The following is a 12,098-nucleotide window of genomic DNA, read 5'->3' on the forward strand; positions in this document are numbered from 1 at the left end:
CCTTTTGTAGATGTTCAGGAGGGAAAAGGAGTTTATCAGTAGAATTTTGATTCAACTAACATATATTAATTGAAGCTAGATGGTACAATGGATAGTATTGGGCCTGGTATCAGAATGGCCTGAGTTCAAATTTGGCCTCAGACTCTTACTAGTTGTGTGACTCTGGGCAAGTCATTTAACTCTGCCTCAGTTTCTTCATCTGCAAAATGAGCTGGAGAAGGAAATAGCAAATAATTCTATTGTCTTTGCCAAGAAAACCCCAAATGAGGTCATGAAAACTTGTTCATGACTAAAAGAACTAAAAAACCTAGACTATTTCAATAAATTGGAGAAGTAGAGCAAAGATAAACAAGAGAGGCAGGATGGTGCAGTAGAAGTCACCTTGGATTTAATATCAGAAAATTGGGATTCAGCTCTCAGATCTGTAGAAGGTAGATTCCCTATCTGTAGAATGATGGAGTTCTGGAGTTAAGGGAAACTCCTGCTATACACACATCTGACTATCTCACCAAATGAACTTCCTCTGGATTTCTCCCTTGCCCTATGATCCTTTGACTTCTCGCCTGTTAGAGGTATGTCCAGTCTCCAGAATTTCCCCAGCTTTTTCCCTAGTCACTGCTGAGGCCCATATAGCCCAATGGGAAATTACATGGCTTTTACACCTTTTAAAAGCCCATCTCAGGTTCTCTTGGAAACTGGAGAGTAGGAGAATGGTAGCAGATGGGACAGGAAAGTCAAATATAATGTTAGGCAATGATCCACTTTTTTTTCCTCTCAAGTCAAATAATTTGTAGTCTCAGCAAATTTTGTCAGCTACATATGTAAATTTCATAAGTACAGGAGATTATGCAAAATATAAAGTTGTCACGCAGTGTAAAAAGAACTTACCTCAATTTTGTTGTTTATATCATACCCTCCAACATACACACTGCATTTCCCCCAAATCCTCCCACTCAACCCTAACCAAGGATGAGTAGAATCCCAGATTACTTCCGACCACAATTTTAATGCAAAGTGAAACTGAACATAAGAAAGTTACAGATTTCTAGTGTAACATCCAAGGAAAGTACCATTTTTGAGAAATCACAGTTGAACAAAAATCTAGGGGCAAAAATGACTCCTCTTTGAAGTGACCTTGTCTGTGGGTATTAGTATTCAGAGCCTGACTCAACTCACCTGGATTTCACAGGACCATGTGGAACAAGTTTATGGAAAGCTGTGAAGACTCTCAGACAAGATGAGTAAGATGTGTGTAGGAGGAGTAAGTGGGAATCAATCTCTCTCCACAGAATGCAGCTTTTCCCCCCAGGTGATTCCCTTATTTCTCCCTGTCAACGTTTGCTCCAATTTTGCCCCTGTTTAATCCTCTCCAACCCTTAGACACAATCTCTTTTCCCTCTAGGTAGAATCCCTTGTTCTCTCTTTCCCTTTTTCCCATCTCCAGGAGTATTGTGAATTTGGAATGATTACATAATAATCCTCCTTAATTTAAATTTCTGCATCTCTGAAATGAGGATAACAAAAACTGCCTTGTCAACTTCAAGAACTTTTATGAGAATCAAATGGAAGCACTTTCTAAATGACAAAGAATTATACTGTTATAATGAAAATCATTATTAAAAGCATAAAAGGTATAGCCATAATAATAATACATTATGTGATATAAAAGCATTAATCTAATAACACATTATGTGATATAAAAGCATTAATCTAATGCATACATTTTAAATATGGTAATCTCGATTTAAAAACAATAACTATTCATTCAATAAATGCTGTTGAGAACCTACTTTGAACAAGCATATAATCTAATTTTCTACATATAGTAGGAAATTTGAAAAATGGCTAATATAATGAAAAGAAAGAAATATACAAGCCATCTTTCTTCCCTTAACCCCAGCAGAGAATTATTACATGTTTTTTTTGGATTTTGGTAAAAGCATAAACAACTGTTTTCATATGTTCAAACAGATGTTCTTTGGAAAGAAAGCCAATTATTTGCATTGTGATATCCACATTTGATTTTCAAATCTAAGATTTCCATCTGCACAGGTTTCATTGAATTATATATCTAAGGAAAGCAAAAGTTTAAGATCATTCATTGTCTCTAAACCTGAGACTTTAGGATTTCTGGTTCATAATCACACTAGCACCTGTGTTATTGAGCAATCGATAATTGTTTTGCTAGAAGGGTTTACACAAATCTGCATAAATCTTTATTGCTCTTATGATTTAAAATGCATTTCCTTTCCTTACTGAGATAGATGACTTCCCTAAATTCTACACCAGGCCTGCAAATAACCACTAGCCCACGGCAAATGTATTGCAATAGGGGAAGGGAAAGAAATTCATTTATTTTACTACCTATGTTCTTTTTGAGGGCATGAACACAAATAATTTAGGTGTCTTACCAAAGTTATTAAGCTTAATTTCAAGACTGTTTTAAGTTTTTCTTAAAAAAAAAAAAAAAAAGTTTTTTTTTTCTAATGAAAACCAATTGTGTTTAGTTCTAAGACTTTTTAAAATTTTAAACTAAAAAAAGATTTTAATTTATCTTTTGCTGCAAACATTGAGGCACTGTGTACTTTGATTAGTAAGAAATATAAATGAAATATGAGAAAGTTGCAATATTGATCAAAAAGAGGAAGGACTTTATGGCTATTATTAATTGAATCTTTGAATCTTTTGCTTCTTTGAGAGGCAGAAGTAAAAAAAATGATTATAAACTTTCAAGTTTGGGTGACAGAATGGTGGTACTATTATTAAAGATAGGCAAGTGAGGAAAAGAAGGTTTTGGAGAAAGATGATCAATATCATTTGGACATAATGAGTTTGAGATGCTGGTGGAGAGTGAAGGAGGAGCTATCTGGGGAATAATTTGGACTCTAGGCCTGAAATGTAGAGTTTAGCAAAAAGTTTTGGACTGAATATATGTCTTAAGTATGTGAACCAAAACCTGTTTCAGACTTTGAGTGGCCATATTTTTATGTGAAGGGTTTAGGAAAGGTGGTGAAAAATCATAGACAAACTGAGAGACTTTGAACTGGAAAATCATAGAACTATAAATTCCCAGATTATTTTGGTAAACTATAGAGGGGAAAAAACTATCACTGAGCTTATAGTTTAACCCCCAAAGATTAAATTTGTGAAGAACCCCTTATGAAGAGATGAAAGACCTCCTACGTGCATTATCTAATTTGGATGACTTTACTCTGGTGTTTAGGACTGAGGAAATGAAAGGCCTGGGGAATAGGCTAGAGTGGTTCTCAAACTTTTGTTTTCAGTATCTTTATCCTATTAAAAATTATTGAGGATCTCTCCAAAACGTTTTTGTTTATCTGGGTTATATTTATAGACACTTACCATATTGGAAATAAAAACTATTTTTGAATTTGTAGACCCTCTAAAAGGGTTTCAGAGATCCCCAGGATTCTCTAGACCATACTTTGAGAACCACTGGGCTAGATTCTGAGGCAACTAAAATGAAAGGGGTTTCTGCTTGCTCAGGGACAAGGGTTTTAGTTAAGAAAATGTAACAGGTAGTAGAGACTACAGTCAAGTAACTTTCAAGGAGTTATGTCTGGCAGAGGAATGTCTTGTAGACTTGAAAACAAAGTAAACCCATCTAGCAGAGACTAGGAGATCAGTATTAATAGGAGGCAAATAATGAAATCACATATAGTCTTGTAATATCAGAAGTACAAATTCTTCTACATGTGTCCAGGTATATGTTCTCCATACATATCTTCTATAGGTGAATTACTTGGCTAAAGGTGCTCACTATATGTATACGTCTCTAAATATATTTCAAATGAGGTTCTTTTCTTCCCATCAAGTCTGTGTGCGGGAAAATATAGCCCAGGTTTTGGGGGGAAATGTTGAAATATTTTGCTACTACTTTTCCTCCTAAGCTATTTCATTAAATGACTGGTTTAAACTAATGATCTCCTTTGACTGACTATTTAAGGGAAAAAAACTGACATCAGTGGGGGTTGTTAAATTATAGTTATAGCACATGGAGCTATAGAATGTCTTCAATCAAGGCTAGCCAACCACTGGAGAAGGTCTTCTGAGGTGTACGTGTAGGGGTTGTCCTCAAGTAACAATATGAAACAGGAGTAGTCCATAAGGAAGTGCTAGTGAAAGCTTCTGTATGCAGCAGAAAATGTAGAAATAGAAAAGGATCCAAAGCAGACCCCCATGGACAACTATGTAGCACTTGGAACTTTGACATTTGGGAGTGTCCTACCAATTATACCTTTTCCCTAACCCCCCCCCCAAAAAAAAAGCAGCTAATTTTTTGCTATTTTCTGAGAATCCACTCTTTTCTTTTTCTTTCTTTCTTTCTTTCTTTCTTTCTTTCTTTCTTTCTTTCTTTCTTTCTTTCTTTCTTTCTTTCTTTCTTTCTTTCTTTCTTTCTTTCTCATTTTCTTTTCTCTCTCTCTCTCTTTCTCTTTCCTTGCTCCTTCCCTCCTTCCCACTTTCCTGCCTTCTTTCCTTCCTTCCTCCCTTCCCCTCTCCTTTCCTCCCTTCGTCCCTTCCTTCCTTTCTTCTTTCCTTCCTTCCTTCCTTCCTTCCTTCCTTCCTTCCTTCCTTCCTTCCTTCCTTCCTTCCTTCCTTCCTTCCTTCCTTTCCTTTTTCTTTCACTAATCAGGTCAGATAATATGATGCAAAGGCATTTGATGGAATGCCACAGTAAGAAAAGTAGCAATATGACATTTCACAAATAAACCTCCCCAAAATATCTCTCCCACAAATAAGAATACCATCAATGGGAAAGGTAGGCATAGGGAACCTATGTCATCAGAGCAAATGCATGGAGAAGTATACATAGGGAATCCTTGCAGTCATGCACATATAGAAGAATAATACATCTCCACTACTACAGGACTATTAGTATCTTCTGGTGGTATCACTAACCCATTCTCTTGAGCTCATTCCTTGAACTACACAAAATTGTACCCTCTGTGTGTGTGTCTTCCCTTTACCTTTTTCTTTTTTCCCCTTTTCTTCTTCTTTCTCCTTTCCTATCCTCTCTTTACTTTACCTTTCACTCTCCTTCCTCTCCCTCCTCTCTTCTCCCTTCTCTCCTCTCCTTTTCTTTCCTTTCCTCTACTTTTCTCTTTTCTCTTTTCCTTTTTTCTTACAACCCAGAGGATTAATTTTAAGCTCTTTTAATAAGAAAGGCAGACTTTTAAACACAAGTTTAAGACTAGAGGAAAAATAATTGAGCTCTGATTAACTTTTTTTCCTTAAGGAAAGAAGTCTTTAATTTCCCACACTTAGCTCCAGAAGTTTGGAATATGGACTACAAGACACTTAATTACAACCTGCAGGCCTATCTTTTGAACTCATTTTTTTCTTCCTAGCAGGATCAACCTCCTTTTCGTACGTCTCTGTCTGACCTAAAGTTAGAAAGTCCCCTTTGCCTCTAGTCATTTCCTTATTATTGACATGTGTTCTTCCTCAAATCTAAGGGAGTTGGAGGGAGAGACAGATACGGAGAAGGGGACAGGAATAGGAAAGAAAGTCACTGAATTATAAAAATCATGCAGGATTTGGAAGATTTGGTAGAACTGCAATGAAGTTTTTGTATTCCTCCTTGAATACTTTATTCTTAATTCCTATTTTCCCATAATTACTTTAGTGACCTTGAGCTACTTTAAATAGGAAAACCCACTGAAAATGTTAGTTTAAATTGTTCAGAAACATCTGATTTTTCTCCAAATTTTGTTTCCATTTTTGGATTTTTTTTTACTATTACTTTTTAGGTGTTTAATATGAAATTCATAAGTCATTGGTGTGGGTGCAAATGCAATGTGGGTCCTTACTTGTTTCTGGAGGAGAAAAAACACAACCACCCATTTTATAGTTTCTGTGATGATAGGTACCACTTAGAAGCAGCGCTCCAATTTGAAATTAAAAGATGCTAAAATTGTCAGAAGGATGCTGAAGAATAATGCACGAAATGAAGAACAAAGAGAAATGAACACTAGTATTTTCTCCTACCACAATCTGCCTCATAATACTTGGTTGTGTGAGGTCTGGGATTCCCAAAAGGTTCTAGAATTTTATCCTACCATGTTCCAACATAGAGAAACAAGCATACTAATGATTAACAACTACTATTTTGAGTTGGATCAATACAGCAGGAATGTTAAATAGGAGCACACTTCTGAATATTTACCTCCTTGAGAGAAGGCTAACAAAAATAGCTAGCATTTACATAGTGCTTTGCTTTGTAAATATCATCTCATTTTAAAGGTAATAACAATCTTTGGAGGTATTTTTATTATTAGACCCATTTTATAGATAAAGAAACTGAGGCAGAGGTTGTATGACTTCCCCAGCTAGTAAGTGTCTGAGGCTGGAGTTGAGGTCTTTGGGCTTCTTGAGTCCAGATTATCCACTAATCTATCTACTGCCATCCAATACTATCCTTGCAATCATGGAAAATAGTACTAAAAAGAGAATGAATCTTTTTTTTTTTTTTTAAATCCAGAGAATTTAACTTTAGGTAACAGGAGCAGTTCTCTAACTAAGTTGGATTTCTAAGTTACTCAAATTATTCCCATCCTGTCCCTCGTTGCTTATATGACTATAGATTTTACAATAACCTTCCTGTCTTCAGTTTCCTCAGTTGTAAAATAAGGAAATAACATCTAAGACTAATTTCTGCACTGAAACTATACTACATCCTATAGTTCTAACTTTTATTTTATTAACATTTCTGGGTAACTACATATGGTGCATATATGTACACAATTGTTTATACTACATACATACATATATTTTTATATAATTATATAGATATATAATATAATACAAATATATATTTATTATACATATATCCACATGTAAACTCAAGTACCTTAAGTAGAAACTGTGAAATAGGTTAAAATTGAGAATTGATTTTATTCTACCAGCCCTAAATTAAATGTTAATGTGCTTGTGATGCCCAGTATAAATTAGAATTTATGTTTTCCTTTTTTTTTTTTTTACTTAAAGACAGGTAAAAGCTTATTAGTCTAGGTTTTTATTTGTTCATTTATTTGTTTTGTGATAGTAGTGGGATTTTCTGTTTTTTGTTTTTGATTTTTTTTTTTGAAAAGCATTTTTTTTGTCATTTTGACAGCTGGAGATGAAGCCAAACATTTAAAATAAGTTGTTTTTTTTTTTTCCCCTGGCAACTAAAGCAGCAATTTTTTTTTTAAATTAAGGGGGAAAAGAGCACATCTGTGCCAAAGGTACCTTTCATGTTTAAGCTGTAATTAGCTAACCAATTTGGTCCTTGATATATACTGCACGGACATTTAAGTGTGAATATCACTGAAGCTTGATTACAAAAGGCAATTATTAATTTTAAAGCGCACACGGAAAGGTATGGCCTGATTACAAAGGAATGATTAAGGCAGGCTATGTCAGACCTGGTGAATTAATAGCAGGCTTTGCCATATTCAAAGTACACAATTTAGTCTTTGCCAAAGGTTATATTTAGAATCTCTGGCCTTTTGCCCTTCAATTATTCTAAGGTATTCCTGGATGTTTTTGTCTTAGAAGCTTGGGAAGGACCTGACCCCATATACAAGACACGAGAAAATCTTTTGTGTATTATCTCCAAGTCCTAGTAAGATTTTAGGTTCCACAAAAGCAGGTCTTGTGTTTTATACTATTTTTATATTCCAGAACCTAGCCCATATGGCTTGCAAGTAGTATACTTAGTCAAGTCGAAATGAAAATGAGTTAAAATAAATGTTACCACGGCGGTCACGGGACCCTGTGCTTTCTAGGAACCCTTCCAGAAGGACCCTGGAACCTCCTCCTCCCCCTCCCCCTTCATTCCCCCTCTTCTGCTGTCACAGGCTGGGACAGAGGCTCCAGCAGAACCCTGAGAAGGGGCCTCCCACACCCAGGGACTACTTTGAGGAGGGTAACCAGGAAGTGCTCCCAGAACCCGGGGCTTTAAGGGGGAAAGCTGGGGGGGGGGGGGGGAGTTGGAGATTCTCACCTTATACCCCGAGGCCTGGAAAACTTTGGGGTCAATATAGGGCCTAGCTATGTATGTCTCCTCCTGCCATTTTACTCTCACCTCAGGGCCTCAACTTTTCCCCAAACTTCAGGGCCTCAACTTTCTCCCAAACCAGACCCCACTCGCTTGCCATTTTTGAGGAGAAATGTGTTCTTTTTGGGGAAGTTCCCCTTAGGGAAGAGGGCAGGAAGGCTTGGGGAAAGAATTAAAACTTTACGTATCTAAAAATTTCAAGACTCCTTGAAGGCCTAGCTGCTGCTGAGGGGAATTGTGGGGAAGGGGGAGGAGGGTCCCAAATCAGCTGAGGAGAAAGGATAGAAACCCACTCTTCTTGGAAAGAATAAAATAATAATAATAATAATAGTAATCTTTATTTTTCTAAACCTGCATGGGGCTGTACAAAGGCCTTGCCCTAATTCTTTGAGCACAATCCCGGCCTCTTCCCACAACTGTCAGGTTGGATCAATTTAAGGCCCTAAGGGAACTCCTCGGAGCTCTTCCAGTCTAACCCCCTCACACTGTACCAAGAAAGGTAACAGAGGCCCATAATTGCCCCCTGTCTGGGGTGTAAACACCATAGGGAGGGGGAGGAGAAGGGAGCCGATTACCAATGGCAGATTCATAACTGACCTCTGTTGTGAAATCCAGGGTCTTCAGTCTCAGTCAGAAAGTACTTGAGAGCAGAGGAAAAAAAAAAAAAAAAAAAAAGGATTCATCAGAGACTGCATCTAAAATGAGTTTAGACTCCTTATTCCAGCACATCATATTTACTGAACATCAGGCAGAAGAGAGTCGTCGTTTGAGGCATGAAGGTCAAGTACATTTCTGTCATTTTGCATAGAACTTTATTTTCTTTTATGTCTCCCCATAATGTTTGACTTAAACCAGAATTAAATTTTGGAGGGCCTGGTCAGGCTGATTCAGGAAGCTCATTTACTCTAAAATTATTGAGGTGGAGGGATAATATGCCAAGGTTTCTCACCCAGTGCTATAGAAACATATGTTTTATAAAGAATTGTTGTGTTTAAAATTTTATTCTGTATTCTAGTGCGAGTGGAAATAAGCAGGTGTCGGGAAAAAATTCATAAAGTAACAGAAGAATTGAAAGAAGAGAAAATGAAATCAGAATCTAAGGTAGTCTTCTAATTTTCAATTCTGAAAATCTGATTTATAGTGACTGTGTCTTATATATATAACTATTAGCCTAAAATTATTCAGATAGGAAGAACAATTTAGTGTCATTTTGCTTTGGTGATCTATTTCCAGAAAAATCTTGGGTCCTGAGTTCAGAGGATTAGTAAGATTAAGAGAAATCAGTTTACACAAAGAGAGATGAAATGCATAAAGGTATTAAGATTTGCAAAGCACTCAGTAACTCATTCATATTTAAGACAACTTTGTAAGGTAGATACTATGGATATTATCATCCTTGAGTAAAGTCCTTAGAGATTAAATGATCTGATCATGGTATAGCAGCTAGTAAATAAAAGTGGTATGACTTAAACCCAGCTCCCTTTTGATTAAATTAAGCACATCTTATACTACGTATCACTAACTTCTAACAAAACAAAGATCATATAAATAGAATTCATAGAATTTTTAGAGCCAGAGGAGACTTTAAAAATTATATAAAACAACCTAGCTTCTTTACAGATAAGGAAATTGAGTTACAGAAAGGAGATATGATTTAGAAGGAAATAAATATAAATGCTATTTTTTTGTGCTGATGTTTAAAATCTGAAGAAGTTGTGAATTATTACAATAATCAATAATAAGTCTGGGGATTTTGGGTGAGTAAGAAGTAGAAGGGAGAGACAATGAATACTAGTTGAGGAAAATTTAAAAAAACAAAAATAATCAATACCACATAATTATGATATAAAAAGACATCAATAATTTTTTAAGTGGCATAATGTACATATCTTCATTTATAAGAATTTAAGAGGAGTTGATTGTTTGAAAAAACTATTCAATATTTTAAATATACATACTTGTCTTAAAACTAATTTACTCATACTTCCATTTGAAAATAATTCTTAGCTTTAACAGATTCTAGCATTGGTAGAGTAAAACTTTAAAAGTGCCACAGAGAACATCTCTTTTATTTTGCAAAACTCTTAATTGAATTGAGAGATTTCTATAGATCTGAGTGATCAGGAATGTCTTCATGGAGAAAGGAAAACTTAATTTAGGCCTTAAAGAGTTGAGAAAGATATTCCTAAGAAGGGGAATGCTAAATAATGGGGAGCTATTCACATTTTTAAAGCAAGAAGGGTTGGCAGGAGACAAGTGTTTTGGAAAGATTATTCTGATAATGGCATGTTAGATTGGAAAGGAAAAGTAGGTTGGGTTTAGGAAGGTCAGTTAGATCAGGGGATCAGGGCTTCTTAAACTTTTTCCACTCATTACCCCTTTGTACCATAGAACTTTTGGGCCAAGATGTTTCTGGCAGCATGCAAAGTGCAATATATGCATATTGTGTGTCCAGAACCAAAGCTGCAGTGAAGTATCATGATGCAACATGGGCAAGTGCTGCCAGAAACACCTAGGATTCATTATATGTTTGATTTGAATTAATTTTTGGACCTTGCATCCAGAAACCTTTTACTGTTGCCAAAATTTTTGTGACCCTCCATATTCAATTATGCGATTCCATATGGGGCACAACCCACACTTTAAGACTATGGCTGTAATTCAAGCATGAAGGGATTGTTGTCATTCAGTTGTATCCCAACTCTTCTTGACCCCATTTAAAGTTTTCTTGGCAAAGATATTGGCATGCTTTGACATTTCTTTCTCCAGCTCATTTTAAAGATGAGGAATTGAGGCAAACCAGGGTTAAATGACATGACCAGGGTCACAGCTAGTAAATACCTAGATCAATTAGCTAGTAAAATGCTACAAGTGTAGTAATGGTAAATAGTAAGATTTGAACTTAGAAAAATGGGTCTTCCAGACTCCACTGGAAGAACTAGCTGCCCCAGGGGAAAGTCTTTATTTGCTAAAAATATATTGCTATAGGAGTCTTAAATACCTCAATTATTTCTAGAAAAGATGGTAAGACAATAAATTTACCACCAATGCATAGATTTTATTTATATCTTTGTCCTTAACCATTTAATATTATAAAATTTCCAAAGAAGTATATAAAAATGACAAAATTAAAACTAATCACATACTACAATATAGAGTGACTTACTGAGGGGAGGAACTTTTAATTTAGCTAGAATTAATACACACACACACACACACACACAACCTGGAAGTATCAATAACCTCAGGGATGAGCCTCCATCAAATTTAGAAGCTTTCTTAAAACTTTGATCCTAAGCCAAGGATTATTGCTCTGTCTAAAAGAGAATATGGTAACACTCTAGTTGAGGGCAGCATGGTAGCATCCAGCCAAACTGAAAATTGAAGATGGAAAAATACTACAACTGCCCATTGAAGAGCCATCCCAGGAGATGAACAGACTGATACATCTACTAGAGATGCTGTATCTTGAGAAGTGTCTAGTGGCTCATTAATCTGTTAAGCTCTGCCTTCTATCAGGTTGCCACTACCTAGTGTTGCCTGGTCCAGTCCAGAAGCAATGGTTCCTGGTAAAGAGCCAACATGGCAACCCAAATGGTTTGCTCCATTTAGTTGGCAGCATATTGACCAGTGTGGCTGAGTCACTGTACCCTAATTGCTGAGCTGCTAGTCCAGTGTAAATAATTACATTAGTTGTAAAAAAAAAAAAAAAAAAGGAATAATTCATAATGAATAAATATCCTGAGGGTTCTTCAGAACAGAAATTCTTGGATATTGAGGCCCTATCATTCTAAAGTTATAAGTTGCCTTGGCCATAGGTGTAGCCTATATATGATCCTGTGTATTTTAAGCATATGGCCACTCTTCCATTCTCTCTCATCCTACACTGTGAGAGTATTTGTGGGGCAGAATATCTGTAGTTTTTGACAGAAAATGCTTTGGAACTATCTTTCTTGTTATGCAATGCTTTAAGTAAAGAAATGTGTCAAGGGAAGCTCACTGGTAGGGGCTTGTGAACAAGTGTTTTGGAAATAAT

The 12,098-nt window shown here is 36.0% G+C and overlaps 1 protein-coding gene across 3 annotated transcripts in view; it reads left to right on the forward strand.

Annotated features, from left to right (window-relative positions):
- Positions 1 to 7,841: 7,841 nt before the first annotated feature.
- The window catches only part of CCDC172 (coiled-coil domain containing 172), a 51,981-nt gene continuing 47,724 nt past the window's right edge, over positions 7,842 to 12,098 (forward strand). For 2 of the 3 annotated variants that reach the window (XM_031955919.1, XM_031955920.1), the window contains exons 1-3: positions 7,990 to 8,561; positions 8,678 to 8,841; positions 9,078 to 9,163. In XM_031955919.1, coding sequence (XP_031811779.1) covers positions 8,763 to 8,841; positions 9,078 to 9,163 — 165 coding nt within the window. In that variant the 5' untranslated portion in view covers positions 7,990 to 8,561; positions 8,678 to 8,762. Of the gene's footprint in view, positions 7,931 to 7,989; positions 8,562 to 8,677; positions 8,842 to 9,077; positions 9,164 to 12,098 lie in introns of those variants that run through there. The other variant, XM_003755350.2, reaches the window with a different exon arrangement.

The sequence above is a fragment of the Sarcophilus harrisii genome, chromosome 2 (assembly GCF_902635505.1).
Source record: "Sarcophilus harrisii chromosome 2, mSarHar1.11, whole genome shotgun sequence".
Classification (NCBI taxonomy): Eukaryota; Metazoa; Chordata; class Mammalia; order Dasyuromorphia; family Dasyuridae; genus Sarcophilus; species Sarcophilus harrisii.